The 21,888-nt window shown below is 40.8% G+C and overlaps 1 protein-coding gene across 2 annotated transcripts in view; it reads right to left on the bottom strand.

Moving 5' to 3' along the window:
* Nucleotides 1-20,124, bottom strand: part of MGAT4D (MGAT4 family member D) — a 43,138-nt gene extending 23,014 nt beyond the window's left edge. Inside the window, exons 1-3 of one of the 2 annotated variants that reach the window (XM_076337174.1) lie at nt 20,040-20,124; nt 4,691-4,852; nt 1,051-1,191 (exon numbers count right to left, since the gene is read on the bottom strand). In XM_076337174.1, coding sequence (XP_076193289.1) covers nt 1,051-1,191; nt 4,691-4,838 — 289 coding nt within the window. In that variant the 5' untranslated portion in view covers nt 4,839-4,852; nt 20,040-20,124. Of the gene's footprint in view, nt 1-1,050; nt 1,192-4,690; nt 4,853-16,117; nt 16,229-20,039 lie in introns of those variants that run through there. The other variant, XM_076337173.1, reaches the window with a different exon arrangement.
* Between the last annotated feature and the right edge of the window lie 1,764 nt (nt 20,125-21,888).

The raw sequence follows: 21,888 nt of genomic DNA, 5'->3' as shown, positions 1-21,888 counted from the left end.
ACCTGTACTTGTTGAAGTGTGGTCTTGCTATTGTAACTTTCATGTACAAATAAATGAAAATTAAACATGCAGCAAATACAGCATTCTTTTATTACTTACTACTCTTCTTCCTTTTTGGGTTTTTGGGGTTTTTTTGTTTGTTTTGTTTTTTTTTTTTTTCCCCTTGCTTGCTTGTGAATGTATCTGGTTTTCTGAGGTGGTTTTGCAAATCATTTTGCTGACTGCCTGTAGTCTTTTGCATACTCACACTGATCTGTGGGGTCATAGATCTCACTCCAGTGAGAACCACAGCACAGCACTACTCCAGCAGAACCACTAGCCCATGTCATGGGCACGGCCAAGTTATTTTTTCAGTTAAATCAAAAGTGCTGCCAATGTTTCTTTATATAAAATCACCCTAGAGAAAAGTCAAAATTTCAACAAAATACAAAACTCAGCAAAATAGTCGACTAGTTCCTCGTTTGCTTATTGCTTTTGAATGTTCTTTTTACCTATCACATGACAATTAGGAGAAGATGTAATTTAATCATTTGTATTGCGGTTCACTGGAATTCATTATGATTTGTGCAGGTGTCAGCTGATTTCTCATGTGGATGAAAAAGTTGCACTGAAGATTTCTTAATATCCTTCAAATGATCACATCACCTTTCCATTTGCTTCTAACTTTAGCAAACTGTGAACTGTAAATTCTCCCTGGCTTCCTTACTCATATTCATTTTGTAACTAGCTAAAATATACTAACTAAAAATGTCAGCTAATGCATCTTTGCCACGTGAATCCATGACTTAAGAACAAAAATAATATTGCTTTTCAGTTACGACTATTTTTTGTTGATATTTGAAAAGGTTTATCAGAATACTTCGGGGAAGACTTGAAATTGGGATGGGAGTGGTAAAAGTGCTTTTGCCATCCCCCTTAAAATTTATTCAGTTTGGCAACATTATAAAGTTTAAGGAGAAAACCCCCTCCGAACTTTGAGTATGCTTCATTGCTAGAACTTAATATAAAATATAAACATATAGAAAATATAAGCCAAACTTTATTTCCTACCTCCAGTTCTCTGTTGCCCAAAAATAACATTTGGGAAAATGGCATCTTCATATTCTCGAAGGTGAGGTAGATAGTAGTACATGTTTGTAAGATGCACGGGGAGTTTTCTGGTGAGGTTTAACGCTTTCCACTTCATACCATCTTAAAGAAACAACAAACCCACATATAGACATAAAATAAAAAGCCAGCAGTGAAGCCTAGTATTTCTACTGTTTTCCTCTACTGAATACTAGCAGATTACCACACACAAGGTTATTCAATCAGAACTAGTCCTCAGAAGTGACTGTATGTCATATATATCACCCTCCTGCGGTAATAAACCGAGAATCGCCCCCCCACGCAGGCGATGGTGCAGAGCCCCAAGCCTGAACGTCCTGGGAACTCCGCCTGCATTTCCTGTGCCTAAACAGTTGCAGGATCGAGCCATCTTAAAACACAGTAAGCAGTTATTTCAAAAGCAGCAGGAAAAAAACTCGTTTGTTTTTTGCACAGTTGGCAAGCAACTTTTTAAATGAAAAGCAACACAGATTCTGATTAATAACTTTCTTAATTACTTAACAAACGTGAATGCTTTCCCCAAAATGTAACACACGGCGGTTTTCAGGGCTCAAGCAGAAGTTCTTAGGTTATAAAAAGTCCTACGGCAAAAAGGACAACCAGATCCAGGCCTTTCGAAACTATTCGAGAAACAAAAGACTGTAGTAGTTAAAAGTAGGGAATATATATTTTTTCTTTACTAGTTTAAAATAAAGATGAAAATAATTAGAATATTTATTCATGTTGAAATAACTCAACTGTGACCTTATAAAAATAATCCTATTTTTAAAAAAATAATCCATATAAAAACCAGACACCATTAATTCACTAATTTATCTGCCTTGATACAAACAGTCCTGAATGTTCCAGTGGTGGTAAAAATTCTTTAAAATAAATTTAATAAAAACTTGAACAACTTAATTATACAATCATTATAAAATCAATTATAAGCTTGCAAAAAAAATTGTGCTTAATGTAAGATGGGGGCAGAGATGATATGCACCATGCAGTTTTTAAAAAGGTATTTGAATGGATTAAAATGAAGACTGTATTTACGAAGAATAGCAAATGGTCTTTCTAATGTTTAAGAAAACTGCTTGGAAACAAAACCGAAGATCACTCCAGACTTTATTTACCGGTTGTCTAAAGGCTTAAATCTTGCTTTCCTGACACAGGCAGCATATGGCTCTCATACTAGAATTTCGTCTGTCATTCTCTGTTGCTGCATTTTTCTGTACCCTGCTAGCTACCTACAATGTGTATGTCTTTTTGCCCTGAAAGAAAAATAAAGCTCCTGTGAATTTATCTAAGGTAATTCATACTTCAGTGGGTGCCTCCTCCAGACACTTTATCAGTTGTGCAAGAGGCCAGTGCTGGGGCACTCCGTGGTATCAGACCACCACCTCCATTAGTTTTAGCCAACAAAATCACGTTAGCAGCCTTCCAAGCTGCAGAAAACCTGAAAACTCACAGTTTCACAGTCAGCGAAGCAACAGGTTTATTGACTTAGATGGAAAGTTATTTTTCCTACGAAATGCATCTAAGAGAACTCCCCAAATTTACCACCCTTCAAAGTTACTTAAAACAAGTCTTACAAATGACCATCATCAGCTTTATTCACTCAGCTTGAAGAGTGAAGACAGAGGCTTACTGAATGGGCAATATTTGTCTGAAGTTTTTCAACTTCCAAAAGATATTCCCACTGAAAATCAGGACTTGACAGAGATTGCCCACTCCACAGAAAAGTTTTTAAAAAAAAAAAACCAAACACATAGATATATATATATGTCCAGACATTTGTGTATGAAAGAGAGACCCACAACTCCTCCCACTCTGCTTTGCCATTAAATAAACTGAAATTTGGCTGCACAGAAACCTTTTTTTTTTTTTAAACCACCTTCATAACTTTTCAAGGACTTTCCATTTTTATTTGGAAGTAGTATCTATCAAGGATTGGGCAAGGGACTTTAGTTTTATTGCGTACAATAAACCTTTTCATTTTTGTTGTACAATAAAATTTGGCTGGAATGGGAAGCAGAAGATTAAGTAAAAATAAAAGGAAAACTATTCAGTGATTTTAAGAAATTTCTGCTTTGAATCCTGTGAATTGACAGCTTTAATACTTTCTGATATTCAGCTGGCTCCAATAAGAATGAAGAGCAGAGGGAAGGGGCACTTGCACTCTCCTCCACTGCTGTTAGGTGCATTAGGCAATAAGTCTTTGTCCACAATATGTGGGGCTACTGGTAGTTGACAACATGGTCGCTATTCTAGAGCTTGTGAGGCCACAACCCTGCCAACACTCAAGCGTTTGTTTATACGCATCTGAACAGTCCCACTAAATTAATATCGAATAAACAGACAAAAAGAGGCAGGGAAGAACAGGCTAAGAAATGAAGCTGACTACACAAAGCAGGAATGCACCTTGTTCCTTCTTCCCCTGTAACAGTCCTGGTTAATTCCCTATTTTAATCTGATACCAGCCCGCTGTACTGAATGCAAATAAGGATTTTTAAAAAGTAGTTTTCAGTAGCATCCAGACTCTTTTTGAAGTCGGGGTGTGTTGTGGAATGCCTCCAGCGCAGAGATGCCCCTTCTAGTTTTCCTTCTCTCCCCAGGGAAGTAGCTCTTCCAATCTGAACAGGGAGGAAGGCATATCCTGCACTACTGCATCATTTCTTTTAGGGCACAGAATCAAACTGTCTAATCTATTGTATGCAACTACAGCGTGCAGATAGATGGGGATGTACAACAGTCTGTAAGGCAAGGATCTAATATATTTTTAAATAAATAAGAAGTTTAATTAAACAATGGGAAGAAGCCAGATCACTAGAGTAGACTTAATTGCACGTTGGTGTCCCTCAAAGGTTTTCTTTTCTTTTTTCTTCTAATTGGCATCACTTACAAGCATTCCTTCAGGTTATTAACAAACTACTTGCAAGATAAAACTAAATTCTAGAGGGAACATTCTTAGGCTGTATCAGGGCAGCAAGACCTCATGGGGCTTCTCAGCTCCTGGGTTCAGGCAAGCACCCAGCTGTATGTGGTCTGCCTGCTGAGATGAGACTGCGCACCCACCACGCACACCTCAGTGCCTGGGGTCCGCTGGCAGGATGGCAGAGCACTCATGGCCAAAAAGTCCCCGCAAAAAGTCACTCCACCTGGACAGGAGGGGTACCAGGACTGTAGAACGTCTGTGGAGGTGTACCTGCCTTCCAGGTTAGACATAGCCCTAGCAGTTATCAGGGTGTAGTGGCACAGTAGAAGCTAGTAAAAATAGCGTATTCAGTGCCCTGTAGTTGGCAGCAAGCAAGGGATAAGCACTGTAAGAAACTCGATTAGCAATATGTACAGCTTTGCTACTATGACACCACTGCCATCTATTGTGTTCCCTTTTTTTTCCTCTCCTTATTTGTTTAGTTACTAACCGATCCTATTTAAAGAGGGGCTACAGATTACTTCCCCACCCTTTTTTTAAAGTAGAAACTTCTACCTAATGCTAACGTAATCAAATCAATGATTTTTCTCCCCACACCAGTGATAAAGAAACATGAGCACACAAAACTTTGAACCATTAACACAGTACATTTTGACACATACAAACCTGTATGATTTGTTGTCAAGTTCATTCTTTTTGCAACTACACGTTTAATTTCATCTAGGGCGCTGCTCAGTTCGTGTGATCTTTTTTTATTTTCCTTTTCAGCATACAATAGTCTTTGACGAAGTTCCAGCAACTGGCTTTGGTACATGTCTAAGCCATTTCCTGCAATGAGAACATAATTTCTTTTCAAAGAGGTGAATTATACGGTGGAATAAAGAGAAAGTTTAAGAATAGGAGATGGTCCAGAAGAAGACATGACCAGAAGTGTAGAAACAATAATAAAAGAGGCCGCTCAAAGTTTATTCATGGAATGAAGTCTGGAAGAGTATTAAGAAGTAGAGTTCAGGGAGCACAGCTGGGTAAAGGCTTGCAATTGAAGACAAGAACAAGAATATGACATCCATAATAAGGAAAAAGTCAGTGCAAGACTATGAGGTGCAGGGGAAGGTGCTATCCAGTAAAGCCAACAACATTTTTCACTAAGTGACAAATCTTGATGACCCTTGTCACATTGAAGAGTGTAACTGTGTAATGGCTTGTCTGTTGTATAAAGCACTGTTAAGATTACAATACAGGTATTAAGGTATTCAGTCTTCATCTACGAGTTAAAAAGTGCCTGGAGTATATTAAGAACTATTAGTAAAGATGGTTATTTGAACTCCTGGATGTGTTTAATTAGATAACAACTGAAACTGTGCTCTGGACTGAAGGATACCTTCATTATATATAGCCCACCTTTGATGAAATACTCTACAATCATATCGCTATTAGAAGCACTGTACTCTCAGTCATGACAGGTCATCAGACACCTCTGCTGTTCTGCATAGTATTCTCAGTTAATGTCAATATTATGTTTACAGAAGATCCGCTTTCCTAAGAAGCGGGTACTGTCAGAACTTCTCAGTTACCACAGATGATATACAGGACTCATACCTGTCAGTGCCTCCACTGCCTCATTGCCACGTGAATAAAGATTGTTAGACTTACTAAAATTAATATAAGGTAACACTTCAATAATGTCACTCACTTTGCAATAGGAAGTAAAGAAAGTAGAGGGCAGAAGGGGACTGCTACTTCACTTAAAAATGTTTTGTAATGCTGCTTTTTTTATTGGTGGGTTTTTTTTTTAGCTAAATGCTGTTATCTAGACACTTCTCCCATTCTATTTGTGGACTGTGCTGAGTCCCATCCTTGGCAGGACTCATTTTCTAGAACCCACCATTGTCTCTCAGCAAAAGTGAATTCCTGGGGATTCTAGCCTGTAAAAGAGACTAAGAACAAAATGCACAGGTAATACAAATTTGTGAGGATTTGCAGAGGCATTTCAAACTGGAATTAGTTTGCATTTTGGATAAACAAACAGGTTGGGGTTTTTTGCAGTAAACACAAGTCCTTAATTTAATCAATAAATGTATGATTGGAAGGCCCCAAAGTTTAAAACCTCTAGGAAGAAAGTAGTTAGAAAAAAGAAGTTAACATGTGATCTGTATTATTATTATTATTGGTCTCATTAAAAATTTAAAGTATGTTTAGTAAAAAGCCCATAAAATGAATGTTTCCTCAAATTTTCTGAGAGTCTTAAAAATCTTTTGACTTGCAAGAAGGGCATTCATATCTAGGAGTATTCTGTACTATGCAGCTATGAATGTAGATTTAGCATTGTTGAAGGGAGGGGAAAACTGGATTATTTCAGCTGCGTGCAACAAGAAAGTTCTACTTTACTGAAGTAAGCTTCCCTAAAAAATAATCAGAGAATAAATAAATAAATAAATGGAAGGTCAAATGAGGAAACAGATGTAGAGTTCATCTTTTAACAACTGCAGGGGAGAGGTTAAAATAGCTTTCCAATACAAACCTGTCATGAGGCATCAGGCTACAGAGCTAGAACCCCAAAAATTATTGGAGCACCTAAGGAAGATTTCTTTCATCAACTACTATGTAGGAATATACTTTCTTGTTTTATGCTTTTCTTTCTCAGCTGTGTTTCCAATGCTATAATCCATCCAACCTTTAGCTTTTTGCTTTAGAATGTATACGAATAAAAGGGAAACAGAAGATTTAAACTGATTTAGGTGACTGACAGACATTAATCATACTGTTTTCATAGCAAGAAAGTAATTCCAAATAGAGCATCAATACGTGTAAACACGGTGGAGATTTATCTTGCAATTCCAAGACAAATTCAGAGGTATAAATTAAAGATACAGTAACGGATGTGCATTTTTCTTTAAATTCCAATTGCCTTTATTAGGAGTTAGATAGCATCAAGCGCCAAGAAAAAGTGGAGGTTTAACCTGCAGTAAAGTTCCATGTGCTCCTGGGAAGATGCAAACAACAAAGAGCAAGCCCACAGTCTTAGGATAAATACAGGTTATCACAGGATGCAACTTACTGCCTCTGAAAAAGGAATAAATCATTTTGTAATGGAGGTATTTCGTAATTAAATGCTAGAAAGTGATGTTCCATTGACATTTCCAGTGCTGTAACAGCATAAGGTTTTGCTAAACCAAACTAAAATTCCCCTCAGTACAACTCTATTATAGGAGGAATCAGTAAAGAAATTGCAGATGAGTAGTAACATTGTAGTCCCTCTCTACAATTCTTTCAGTTAGTCCGTGTGACTCAAAACTACCGGTGTCACTACCGGGCTGACATTTTGGCAAGCACCAAGTAATTGTAGTTGTATTTGCTTACTTCCAGGTGAGCCTACCAAAGTATCATAGATGCCTCTGGCAAATAAAAGGTCAATACTCAGCTGCCACTGAGTGCACCCAAAGAAACTGACTTTTATAATTGGCCTTATCTATTTCTTCAGGCCAGAAGAGGGAAACCACATATTTGAGTCTTTCAGAATTGAAGCCTCTGTTCGGTTAGTAGAGCAAGATTCTTAGTAATTGCTTATCTCATTCTATTTTGACAGCTGGAGAAGCAAGGGTTTGACAAAAGGAACGTAGTATTCACTCACCCTTAGCGAAGAATGAGTTGGTTACTGTTCAAAATAGAACATGAAACGTTCTAAGTGTTATGAGGGCATATATAAATGAGAAATATGAACTATTTGTAAACCTTTGGCAAAAAATGTGTGTTTGGAAAGCAGTGCTGAAATTTTTGTATTTTGCCATGCAATAAGGTACTGTCATGAACAGTATTTATTACCTGTATAATTGTAGCAAGCTAAGAAGATAAAATTAGAAGCATTATGAAGCTAAATACTCTAAATATTTAAATGGTCATTAAGTTGAAATGGATTTGTGTGTGCGTGTGGAAAGTGTTGCTCTAAGGATCGACACAGAACTAAAACAGCTGCTTGCAATAGCTTGCTTGGAAAGCAGCAGACAGGGCGTTTTCACAAATACAGCTCACTCTAGCAAGGAGGGCCAGGAGAAAGGAGCTTTGGCTGTATCATGAAACGCTCTTTGTCCCCAGCGATAGCCTGACTTGGCAACACCTCGTCGACAAATGGTTCCATCAGCAGCGGGGAGTGTCCGGATTAAACCGGAAAACAGCGAGATGAGGACCTACGGCAAAACTACAAAAAGTAAATGAAGGTGAAGGCTTCTTTTCCCCTCGGTGAGCTGAAGATGAATCACTCTGCTGGGCTAAGGAAACCCTACTAGGAAATTTCAATGGGATTACACTGGCTACAAGCCAGGGGAGAAAAAAAAACAACTGCCAACCAGACTCAGTGATAGCACTCAACGCTTTTGCAACGAATTTTCAGCTCTACTACAGCATTTCCTCTGACTGTTTACTACACGTTGTCATATATACTTATGGCTACTCTAATTCTAAGATGGCAATACTTAAAATGGTTTTAAATGCAATCTTGTGTTATCTCCTAATAGATACATATATATAACTTTCCGTACCAGAAACTGAAACTGTTTAGAAAAAATACTAATCTCTTAAGCAAATACTCATTCTGAAAGTCAACCAATTATTTCTCTTAGCTCCACGCATGCATACTTCCTATTATCATACATGCTTCCAGTTTTATTAACAACTGATTTCTGGCAATATCTAAGAGCTGTGGAACAATTCACCACTATCTCCTCCTAGCATTCAAAGAAAAAAGAAAATAAAAGGAAAATTGGGAGTGGCAGAAAGGAGGGAAGAAAATACCCCATAGTCTAGCAGTGACTCTTGCTCCTGTTTCTTGATCACGAGCTACACTGCTTATCATACCTAAAGACACTGTCTTTTAGAAAGCCAATTTTGGTTAATGCCCCCTTTAAAAGAAAACTATATAAGGACACTAACTGCAAAAGATCTTGTCATACTCCGCGGTTGGAACCACTGCTCGCTGTTCAGGTTAATGAAGCATGTTAAACCATCGAGGCATGCATTGCACTAACAACTGTGGCGGTTTGTTATCTTCCCATAACAGATCTAAAATAGAGAGACCTTTCTAAATCTTGTTACATGCTTTGCAAGCTTGGGTTTTGTTCTGTCAGAGTAAGGAAGAAAAAAAAATCCCCTGAACAATGCCTGTGTCTTAGTTCAGACCAGCCAGTTCTTATGCAAACACTTAAATTCAACAATGTGCTAAAGTCTAAGGATATTTAAGCACCTTTCCCGGTAAGGACGCCTTCCTGAATTTGTGCATGACCTTTAAATATTTTGTTTATAGCATTACAGCACAGAATTATTTGGGTCTCCCAACACGTTAGAGACAGCCAAGAAAAACTGCCATAACGTCAGAAGCTGCTTCACCTGCACTGGGTACATTCACCCATTACTTTTAATGTTTGTCAGAACTGGGGTAGCTTTAATTGCTGAGCTTTAAGCATAGGACACAGCTTGCATATCTTAAATCTTCAGGAGCCTCTGAAGTCAGTCAGTGCTGAGGGTGGTTTATTTTGCACAGTTGAAAAGGGAAGATTAAGCGAGCAGGTTAAGAAGCTTCTAATCGTTTCCACTCATCTGTCCTGTCAGTGCTCTGATGGCAACTGGGCTGCAGGGGCTATTGCTATGGCGGAGGCTACAAGTAGGAGGAGAAAGATTAATTTCAGCCAGGCACAATTCTCAGCCGGCTGGCTGAAACCTTTGCCCGGCTGTGACACAGCAGTATCAAACACGCAGGCTTGGTAAGCCAAAGCACGAGGCTTAACATGCAGCGAGGACTCTCTCACCATGTTTTTATAGCTCTCTATGTAGGCGTCTAAGCAAGCAGAGGAACCAGGCAGCAGTATGTTCTGCCAGTGCGTCTACTTGTCTTCGACAGTATCCACATGAGGAGCTTCCAGACAATGGAGGCCAGCGGAGGGACACTGCATTAACCCAGTGAAATCAAAGAAAAGCCGTGTGCCAGCAATCTGGGGGGGAAGTCAGGGTTCCTCTGTGCCCGTACAGGGGATATACTAGGAAGAGGATCAGAATCGCTTTCCAGTATTAAAACGAACAAACACCTTACAAAGTCAAAGGCAGATCAAAGTTAGTAACTGAATTTTAAAAACATGTTCAACTGTATAATGATCATGGACTCGCTATTTGGTTTGGCATAGAATACTCTTTACCGAACTATTTACATACTGTATCTAACTGAAAGTAGATAAGCAAACTTGTTTCAAAGAAAACACAACTTAAGTTCTAATAATATTTTCTTAAGAAAATGTTGGCAAACAATCCTCATTTTAGATCTGAGTCTTTTCCTATATTAGAATGTAGTGAAAATTGATCTTAAAACATTCAGTCAGAACATCACTATACAGGAAAGCAACAGTATCAAAATAAGTGGAAAAATGTATAAATTGAATGGATATTGCATGGTGTTTGCCCATAATTAGTATACTTTGGTTTTAACATGTTAGTTAAAAGTAATGTTAGTAACACGATATAGGTTCTTAATAACAGTGGAAAATTCTGATTTGAATATGGCCTTTATCAGATAAATAAAAAGTACTCATTCACTTCAAGCAATGGTTATTGCTTCGTTCTGGTTAGTATTTTAAATATTTTTACTGTTCTGCCTGACGTAGCAACAATCACTCACTTATGCACACATCTAATTAAATGCCTAGCCACCAACTAAAGTATTTCTGGATAAAATGGTGTTCCTCAAGACTCAGTGTGCAACATTAGGAAAGTGAGACGGTCATATGTTTACACTTGTTTAAGTACAGGTTGTGATGAGACACTGCACAGCAAACAAAGAGAGGTCTGAAATGTTCCCTATCCCTTTCTCTACAAAAACCAACAGTAACTAGTCTCATTTTGTACCTGAATCTTTACAGGATTTATGACTCAGTTCCTCTACTTTTGAGGACAAGGCAGCCACTATTCCGCCTGAAGTAATTGCAAGAAGCAGCAGACTCTTAGTTCAGTAAATTACACATTCAGAAACCAGTAAAACTATACAGCTTTTGTAAGTCTTGGATATGAATTTTGATATAAAATTTGGGATCAGTAAATACCAAGTCTTAAGTCCCATTTGAGGTGGTTGTATGGGGTTTTTTTTTAATACCTAAATGCAGAACTATGCAAAGAAACTGAGTAAGCAATCAGTGGACTGGAGAAACTCTTCCCTTACCACACTCTGCATTTCGGCCACATCCTGACTGCATGCTGGGGCAAAACCTGGATGCGCAATAACCTCTGTATGCTCTCAGTTCCACTGGAAGGAAACGTATGTGTGAAGGCAAGGAGGGAAGATGTAGCCTACCAGCCAACTGGGACAACTGGGGAAAACGGTGGTTAAACACAGCCTAACAGGCCTGGAGAAGGCAGGAAAATTGGCTTCTGCATGTTCATAAATCTGGATAAGCTGTGTTGGCTGAAATGAGAATGGTGTAATTCAAGACTCCTTATCAAATCTGTCAATTTGCCACTATTTAATTGAAGCTTTGAGCCAGAGTGTGCCACTTGGGTCTGGACAGGACACCTGCAAAGAACTCCATCACAAATGACAGAATCTCCTGGGGACCTGCGCTTGGTGCACAGCAGGAGCAGGGGTTGGCCAGCCGAAGCAAAGCATCACACCGTGGGCAGAAGATTACTGGAAATAAAAGAAATGTGTAATCAGCTGTTTGGGCTAGCATGTACATTACTATATTTCAACTGCAAAAAAATGACTTTAATCAGAAATACGTTTTTAACCCTTTGTACCCCTTTTCCGGATGAAAAATTTTGTGAAATAATGAAAAATTTAATATGTTAAACAATTTGATAAACCTTAAGTATACTTCTGTGAATGCAATTAAGTACGAACAGTTTCTGTCGTCTTCACCCCACCTCAAAAGTGTAACTAAAGGAATCCAGGTTTCACAATGTCTGACTCAACGTGTATATATTAACATACTTAGGTCTAGCTTCCAGACAAAGCTTAGTTTTAATTTACTTGGATAAAGTATCCCACAAATTTAGGTGAAGAGGGCAGCAACATGTTACAAATCAAATCAGAGAGATCTAATCTGGTAACCTTTACAAGCAACATGAAGAAGTGCTGCCATGTGTGATGATCTGATTTATCTCATTGCTGTGACTCTTCTAAAAGAGTCATTGTTATTCAGCCGAGATGCCAAAGTTTCTTTTTTTTTCAGGAATAGTCTTTCCTCTGAAGAAACTTTATGTAAGTTCATTATAAGTTTATAATGCACTCTTGCCTTCTCTTTTGCTGTTTTTCAAGATTTGCTATACCTCCTTATGTTTACTTTTGGTTTTTTGTATACCCGTAAATATTAATCAACAAGAAATATCACATGGAAAACAGTAGCTAAAACTGTGTGAGAAAATCACTACATATATTGTAAGTTGCATACTACTTTCCATAACTACAAATCTATATGAAGAGTATTTATATGAGAGCAAATACTTTTGGACAGGTGAATTAACAAGTGGATTGTAACTCAGTTGCACAACAGTAGGAACATCTGCATCATCCTGACAACAGCCTTTCCTATCCCCAGATGCAAACTGTTTGCTTCAGACAGGTTTTCCTTGGGGCCTGGGGAGGGACCAAAGAGCTCACAGCAAAACCATGCAGGACGTGGAACAGGTATTGCTACAGCAGTCCATCCGACTACTTGCTAATAGCAGCCTGTGTTCGCAAGCACTTTAGAGGATGTTGAAGGAATCACCATGCAAGTTTAGACAGACAGTATCAGGTTTGCTGAAGATCTGGTGATTACCAATTGTCTCTGTAATTATTTTTATATCTTCTTTTTTTTGGCCACAAAAATATCAGCCTATTTAAAATGAAACCTCTGCTTATACTTATAAAGCAATGGAAAAAGTGACTATGAAAACATCTTTGTTAGGCTAGTTAAAATGTATATAATATTATCCACAATACCTGAAGTCTAGTGACTTTGCTAGATTCTGAACTTTCATTTTTACGTGCATGAGCGATGCAGGAGCATCTTCCCTGCCATGCCAGTTCAAGTTACCCGTACTTGAGTTAAGTCTCACAACTGCAAGTCAACACTCAGGCTGCACCGAGTAATTAGAAGCAGTACCAAACAGCCAATTATTTACTGCTGTCATTGACAGCAAACACATTTCAACTCAAATCTCTCAAGCTAGCTAGCCCTTTAGTATAAGGCGTTTAAAGGTCGCTGACTTAAGCTATTGATTTTTATTCGCACAGAAATCGGGACAGAGCCAATACCTGATTTACACTTCAAGCTAATGCTCAAGGGCTGAAAGGCTCTGAGACTGCAGACAAAGCGAACAATATTTTACACGGCTGTTATATGCTTTTCATATTATGGAAGTACTTAAGACCACTAGTCTTGAGCTAGGATGCCCTGTCCTAGTTGTACCACAAACAAAAAAGATTATTTGCTATCCCAACATCACTACAATCCAAGAAACAATAACTGGACAGAAACAGGAGGGAATACTACAGACTACGGCTGCTTAGTGCGGTATGTTGTAGTCAAAAGATCAAGAGCAGCCTAAACGTTTTAATGGGCAAAGCAGAGAAGGAAGCTGAAGTAAGCGGAGATTTAACAAATGTGTGGAAGAAAATGAGCCAGAGAAGAACATTTGACAAATGAGTGAAAGAGATGGGAGCTGACAAGCTGATCAGTGCTTGACCTCTCAGGAACAGGTGGGATAAGTGAAAAGGGCATTAGAAAAGAAAAAAAAACATCGCAGTTTGAGATGTGAGAAAAGTGGGAACTCCTGTAGTGCTCTAAGTATGTCAGCGGAGAGGCAAGTTCAGCAGCACGGAAGGGAAGAAGAGAGGTTTAACAATAGCTAAGCAGAGGTATCTGCCTGTTTTCAGAGAAAAAGATTAATTTCACACCACCTCCTTAAACAGATACTCTGTGACAACGATAGAGCATTAGTTGGTTTGCTCCCAGTGCTTTTCTCTCTGTGGAAAAAGGTAACAACATATGGCTGTTCTTGAGGGTTTTTGGATGGGTAGGCGGCTTCTGTCTTCTAACACCACTCAGGAGCAAAGACTATCTTTCCAGTGAAATAAACTTAACACAAAGTCATTCACCATGTGCTGTTACCTTCTCCTTTAGTTCCCAGTACCAACCCTTTTATTTACACATTTGTGAGATTTACGAAGCTTAAGAGAGAATGTGCCTCTGAACACTACATATTTACATTTTTAATGGTTAAAAGCTTGTTAAGAAAACAGGTGCTAATAATAATAATTAGGAAAATGATACCATCTGAGAGGAACTAGTTACTCTGTTTACTGTGGAGGAGGAGACATGGGTGGAAAGAGAAAAGTTAAAACAACACATACACATATATACCACAACACATACACATATATACTGCAACACATATTACTCCTCCCCCCAAAAAAAAAACCCAAAGCAAAACACCCCAGCCCAGAACACCAGCAGAGAAAGGCCAAAAAGAAAGAGGAATGAAAATGGAATTTCACTAACGAGGAGTCACAAAATACAAGTCACAAGATAACATGGTGACAGGGGTGGTAACTGCGGATGGCACAAACGCTTTCATTCTATCATCTCTTGGATCTTAGTTTCTTAAGACACACCCTGCTTTTACTTCTGCTTCTCCTTCCTCAATCCTAGTAGGATTACCACTGAGAAAAGTGTCAAGTGTTGTAAGGTAAACAACCATATAGTTGACAAGAAATGATAAAGGCAGGAGGATCAGCACTGTCTTGACTCTATTCGATAGATCTCTACTGCCACTTCGATTCATTACAGAAACAATTAAATAAATTAACAGCTAGTCGGAGTTCTGTGTCCATCCCAGAAATTACTAACTGGCTTATTCTAGTTCTTCTGCATCTATAAAACCAGACCTTTTGTAAAGGTGTATATAGGAAGCACTTAAAGATCCACTCTCTCTCCCTCACCCCAAACAAACCGCCACATAACAAGCCACGTCTGCAGGCCTCAGAGGTACTATTCGGAGAGAGCTTCTAATTTATTTTTGGAAAATAGCACCAGTTTTATCTTTCCTACGTAGGCTCAGAGAATCTTAGACATGGCTTTCTGTAGATCTATCCAACACGTGCCACCTACATAACCTATTAAAAAGACATTATGCAGTTTTAAAGTTGATAAATAAAAATATAAAAACTCGGGCGTTTTTTCTCTGGATTGAACCTTGCGTTCTGGTGCTGGAAACATGCACACGGAAAAGTGACTGTACATGAGGCACAAATACAACTGCAGAATGGATAACGCTACTTTGTCCTCCCCGAGTAACGTTCAAAACAAGAGCACTTAAAAAGTGACAGCCGCGGCAATCACCTTTAGACGTGCTCTTTCCATCCTAACGCAGGGCGGCTGTTAGTAACCTTTGTTAAAATTGCTTCTTAAATTGGGCTGGGTTTTGGTTTTCAATCGGACAGCTTTGACCCAGGGATCCAACCCCGCAAGCTGTTAGGCGAGCTTGCCACCCGGCGCGCGTAAGCCATGACCCCGGGGAACAGGCGCGCCCCGCACCCTTCACCTTCCGCGGGGCCAAGCCTCCCAGCCGCGCCCCGTTCCTCTCTGCCCCAGCGCACCCGCGGCCGTGAGAGCCGAGCGGGGCGCCGAGCCGAGGGCTGGCGGGGGCGCTTGCGGAGCGGGCTGTGGGGCAGCCCCCCCCCGTCCCAGACTAACGTCCCCACCCGGGAGGCTGAGCCGCGGAGCGCGGGCACCGGCTCTGCGCCCCACGCCGGCGGCGCAGCCGTTACCGGCCCTCCGGAGCTCCGGGAGGGGACGGGGCGACCCGACGCCTCCCACGCCCCGACCTCCCCGCTGCGCCCCCACCACCGCCCCTGCCCTGACTCGCCGCCGCTCGCCGGGACGGCCCCGCTCCCCCCGGTGCCGCCGCCCCGCCGTCAGGCGGCCGTGACAGGCGGGCGGACCCCGGCCGTCGGGCGCAGCCGGGGGAAGGGAGCCCAGCGCCGCGGTGCCCCCGACGGCCCGGCGAGAGGGAGGCAGCAGGCGCCGCCGGGCCGCCCGCCCTTCGCTCCCCTCCGCGGCCGGTGCCCGCTCTCACCTTGGCTCCCCTGCCACGCCGCGTACCACAGCAGGGGGAAGGCGGCGCCGAGGTACAGCGCCGTCAGGAGCGGGCCGTGCCGGAGCCGCATCTCCCGGCGGGGCGCTGCGCGCACGCCCCCCCGCCCAGCCGCGGCTCTGCCGCCCGGGCGCCGGTGCCGCCTTCGCCGGGCAACCGCTGGCCGGGCGTGTCCGCGCCGCGCTAACCTGCTCGCCCGCCCGCCCGCCCCCTGCGCCGAAAGCGGCCGGGGCAGCGGGGGAGGGCATGCCCCGGCCCCCCCCGCACCCCACTTCCCCGGGAGGCAGAGCCGCCGTGCCCTCCCGCTTCGCAGCGGCGTTGCCCGGGGAGCGGGCGCCCGTCGGGAGGGACCCGCAGGGTGCAGCGGTGGCACCCGCTCCTCCCGCCGCCGGGCCTTCCCACTGGAGACATCGGTCTCCTGAACGAGTGCCCACGCCAGCTCCCGCTGCAAAGCCGAAAGCCTGGGCAGAGCCCTCCCCTGACGTTAGCCCTCCCGATGCTAGGACCCAAACTGACAAACCTCTTGGCTGCGGCAAGTATAGGCTGCATTTTCACAGCAAAAAATGCCTCGGCTCGGCACTCAGGCAGGTGCTGTTTAGCCCAAGTCACAACATCATAATGGTTATGAGTATTTTGTTCATTTCAAGCCAATGGTGCATTTGTTTGTGTATTGCTTATAAGATTGTATCGGGAAGCCAAGCTGTAGTGTACAATGAATACATGCATTTAGCAGTGTCAGATCAAGAAACAAAGCTTTTCAGTTCATCTTTAAAGAAAAAGTAGGGAAAGCAGCTGCAAAATCTAACCTGATGAAATTCTAATGTACTAATGTGCAAAGGTATTCTACTTCTGCCATCGTGCCCTGCTTCACACACGTGCCTTCCCATTAGGGCTGGCACATCCCTTTCTTTTTAGGTCTTTAGCAACCCATAAGCAAACGAAAAATTAGGCACTGTTTAGAATACATCTTCTATAACACAGTTTATAAGGGGAAGGGAAGCTTACAGAGCTTCCCAGAATCTGTTACAGGGACATAGTTTTAACAGAACCACCTATGTTTTATGAGAAAAAAGGCCCTCCTTTTCATACCTGATCAGCAGGTAGTCGGTGGCTTTCACTTTGACATGGTCACCGCCTGCTCACAAGTCTACCCCCCCCATTCCACACCTGCGATAAAGAAAATACGGTTTCCCTTTCTGTGTTGCAAAGATGTAAAGGATAACTTCAGAAATCATACCGGACTTGGTCAGCTGGTAAAAGCAGTAAGCTGTTTGCTCTCTAACCTGTTACCTATTTCCTTATCACTAGCATATATAATTAATTGCCTTATTTACCCAAAGGATATAGTATTTTATATAATTTGGTTTATAAAAATATGCTTGTATTATTAATACAGTATGTCTTCTTTGTTTACTGAACAACTGCATCTCATCTTATACCAAAACCCTGAATCATTTGGAATAGTGCTGTATAAAGCAAACCAAAAACCTACAACACGGTGTCCAGACGCAAGCATGCTGGAGTCCTAACGTGAATGCTGTCTTTATGTGCTGCTCTTTGTACTGCCAACGGTGTAACTACGTCCTTTTTTGAAAGTTAATCTTAGATGCCCCAAACTGTACGTTGCTGCTCCTGCAAGGTTAGTGTAACCTTCCCGTGTTTGAACAATGATAGGGATGGGTTTACTTCTCTGTTTACTAATTACGTTGAATTATAAATGTTATTATTCATTAATAATGCAGGAGACTGCTAGTAGCCTGCATCAGTATACAAACGGAGAACTAAAAATCTGAGTATGGCTCCATGAATTACCATGAAACCTCGAGTTAGACCTCTCTATTCCTGATCTGTACTCATTCACTCTGAACGTCCCTCTTCCACTTCTGACTGTACCTTTGATATTTTTACTGACTAATATCTTCTTGAAGCTACGCTTTGAATATGTATTAGCAATTGTTCATATTAACCAATGTGATTACGACTCAATCCTCTTGCGCTGCTGTCTCCTCATCACCATTTCCCTCTCCAAGTTAACAAACTAAAAGCGCAAGGCACTACTTTTAATGGAGGATCAATGTAGATTTTGGCACATTTGCAGTAAAACTAAGAACTAAGAGGAACAAATAAACCTTAAATATGTCACATGTAATGACTAAAATGCCTTTTAATTGACTGTCTGGTGTTTTATCTGTTACAAAGCCAAAGTGAACATGTAGCCCTCAAGCAGGAGGGCTACAGAAGATAAGAATAACAGAAATCTAACACACACTTAATTTTAGCTTATTTTCAGAGCCAGTAAGGAAAAAAAAACCCACCCATCACATATTTTCAGAAACTAATAACAAACCTACACACTGTACAGGGAATGTCTGTGGAGACTGCCACTGAACGCATTAGATGTTATTTATTAAGGCTGACTCCAAAGCAGACGCAGTTACTCAGCCATGCTGAGTTGTGGTGATCATTTACTTAATGTTGACTTCTTAGACTAGCGCATTAACTTACGATGAGGTAGTGCACTAACTGTTCCTCAAAAAAAAAAGCAAAATACCTAATCACTGAAAATGTCACGAACTTCCACTGCCTTGGGACCTACTTGCAAATAGGCCCCCTTTCTTGCTTCATGCTTTCCTAGTATCTTCCTCCCAGTGCTCTCTTCGTATGTTATTTCATATGCTCAAGAACTATGCACAATTGCAATAAGATGCGCAGGGTTTTTTGGGGGGTTAAATATTTCAGACCAGTCCTACCTCCCAGCAGCACTTTCGGCATTTTTGGCAAACTGATCATCTTTAAAAATACTGTCTAGAACATGTTGCTGAGCAACCTCTAATACTTACACTAAGCAAGTCATTCAATAGACAAGTTCCATCGAGGCAGCTTACCTGCACGGAAGAATTTCTAGGCTTGTCCTCATGCTTTGTAACTGAATGTCTTTTATGGCTAAGGTGATTGTCCTACGTTTTCGATACTGTTTTTGCACATCAGTGTGTAAGCAAGAGTACAGATAAGAAAGATTAAAATAAATATTTGACAAAATACAGGCTTATGGATGAAACAAGTAATGGATTATTTTGCATGTGGGTTGCAGCTGTTCTTTGTCCACAAGGGTACCTGAACAAAGAATAACTACCAGTAACAATAGGTAATAGTCGCTGCCATGGAAAGTTTTCTGACTTCACAGAGATCCAACTGATATTGCTGGTTAAAGTCCCCTTTTATTTGCCCTGCTGTCACCTAAGAAATTTAATTTTAAAAGGTAAACAGTAGGTCATTATCTTTCCTTCAACCAAAGTTTCTGTGAAGGTAATGGTGGAAGGCGACTACTGAACACAAAAAGAGGAAGCTAGAACTTTTTTTCTTAAGCTGTGGTTTTGTATTTTTTGACCGTCCTAATATAATTTATGAATTGACTGAACATGATGATACGGAAGCATCTTGCAGGACTCAAGTACTAACATCTGTATAAAAATCAAACATGCTTGCTGCTGGATCACTCGGTTCTGTAAAGAACCCAATGAAGCTTTAAGTCAAGTGTTCACACTTGCTTGTTGTACACTGAAAAAGATGATCAAGTTTGGAACCTAAAGATAAATTAACACACCTGAAATTACCAAGTTTGGTATAATCACCTTTCTCTCCTGCCTTATTTACAGTAAATAAGCTCTACATCTTTTTAACAACAAGTTATAAAAAGCTGTGAAAAAAACCTGTCAAAAATGCATGTTTTAATATTTTTAAATAAATAAATGTAATTGGTTACAGATTTTACTTCAAAATACAGATTTAAGTAAAGAAAACATTGTGAGCAAAAAAAAGTATCAGCTAATTAAAACTTGCATCTTTTAAACTCTCACATTTCAGAAGTGCTTTAAAACAAGACCTTAAAAATTTTCAAGCTTACCTCAACAAGTCTAATTATAACACAGAGAAGTGTTTTGCAATGTATTGTCAACACCAGATACTCTACACGGCAGTCCTGGAGACTGGAAGCAAAGAGAACCGACTGAGAAAACAACGATCGTGTGCTGTATTTATTGTTATGGTAAGGTTTAAGACTGCCATAAATCAAAATAGGAAGTGGAACAAATGCCAAAACCTGTAGTAGCAGTTACTTTGGTTCTTAACAATCCACACAAAAAGGATTTTCTATTTAAGTATAAATAACAGAAAAAAAAAATCATATTGATATGAAGCTATTTAATTGATTAAAAAACGCAATGGAAAGTGAAACTCCTGAAGCAGTAGGAAGGCTTTATTTTGGTATACATCAACAAAAGTCTCATCAGCTAGAAATTTCCCTGTGTCGTTTGCACAGACCCACACTTTAAGGATGCACCTGCTGGACTTTCTAATTCCAGTAGCTCATTCTCCTAATGAACTATCTCAGAGCAATCCATGCGTGGGCATAAAGTCTGACAGTAAGGACCTGACCAGCCTTCCATTTCTTCATGGTGTTACAACTCCTTCGCCTTCCCAACAGCAAACTGTAACACCCTGCTGCTGCTGAAGCCAGGATTCTCCCGACGACAAGCTTTCAGCCTAGCTGTGTTTAAATACTGCAGCAGCAGCAGCGCTCTGCCAAATCATCAGATGGGAGGTGTAGCACAATCTTTTTTTTCCTCATTGGGATTATCTGCTCAGAGTTGTTTCCCATACAAGCTAGGTAGGAGCTGTAGCTTACCCAGGTCCAGACAAATTTCTTTCTTCTAGTTTCTAATTTCTTTTATCAGTTCTTGGGCACTGCATCTTTGATATTTTTTCAAGACATTTTCTGGGTTTTGGCTATCTTGGATGACATATGTCAGTCATATCATATATCACTTATATGTGATAGAACCATCATGCCATCTTGTCACCAAGTAAGAATACTTTTTAATAGAAATATTTTTTAGTTTATTTTCATCCAGTAGCACTCCAATGCTTTAAAAGTCGGATTACTTACTTAAGAAGTTACTCTGAAAAAAAGACCACCTGCTGCGTCTTAACATGTATCATCTCTCCTCATAGGTTTTAAGAGTAGGAATCAGATCCGTAAACAATTTTACATATCAATGACTCCCCCACATGAAACTCTGCACACCTACGAGTGTAAAAATCCAAAGGGAGGATGCCAAATGTGTTGGTCCACCCCCTGAAATCCTCCGTGGGACACAGGCCACCAGACCTGCTGTGTGGCTTTCGATTCTGTGTAAAAGGTACTTCAATTTCCTCACATTGAAAAAAGTATCAGAATGTGGTCAAGCAAGTCCGTCAGCTCTCTTTCAACCCTCCAAATTTTGCATACAATTTACAGGAAAAGGAGTTCCTTCCGCTCTCCTCAAAGGAACTGCTCAACCCATGTTTACTGAATTAATCGTTAATGATAATACAATGGAAGTACTGACCAGAACTAAATGAAACACAGGCTGAACCTCCGTTCAGCAATGGCAAAGCAGGATCCATGGCAAAGCACTCCTCCTTAAAAGCATCTAGCCCAACTAAATTCATAACATCTTTCTGATTAGCGTTGCCTTCAGCTATAGCAGAGGCAAGGAACAAGTCTTCAAGCACTTAAATGATCACAAGCGATCCCCAGCTGTATTTTGTAAGACATCATGAACAAGCTGAAGGCGTTAACTAGCGAGACAGTACACCTATTTTTGGCCCAGGTACAAGCTGGGCTGCCTGTGCCAATTCCCCAGCTAGCGCTGGGGTCAGCCCTGAGGCGAGACTGGTGTGTCCCGGCTGGCAGGCCTGCGCAGGGCATCACT

The sequence above is a fragment of the Aptenodytes patagonicus genome, chromosome 4, assembly GCF_965638725.1.
Source record: "Aptenodytes patagonicus chromosome 4, bAptPat1.pri.cur, whole genome shotgun sequence".
In the NCBI taxonomy this organism is placed as follows: domain Eukaryota; kingdom Metazoa; phylum Chordata; class Aves; order Sphenisciformes; family Spheniscidae; genus Aptenodytes; species Aptenodytes patagonicus.
The sequence above is the reverse complement of the archived record's forward strand: the minus strand, read 5'-3'. Positions and strand labels throughout refer to the sequence as shown.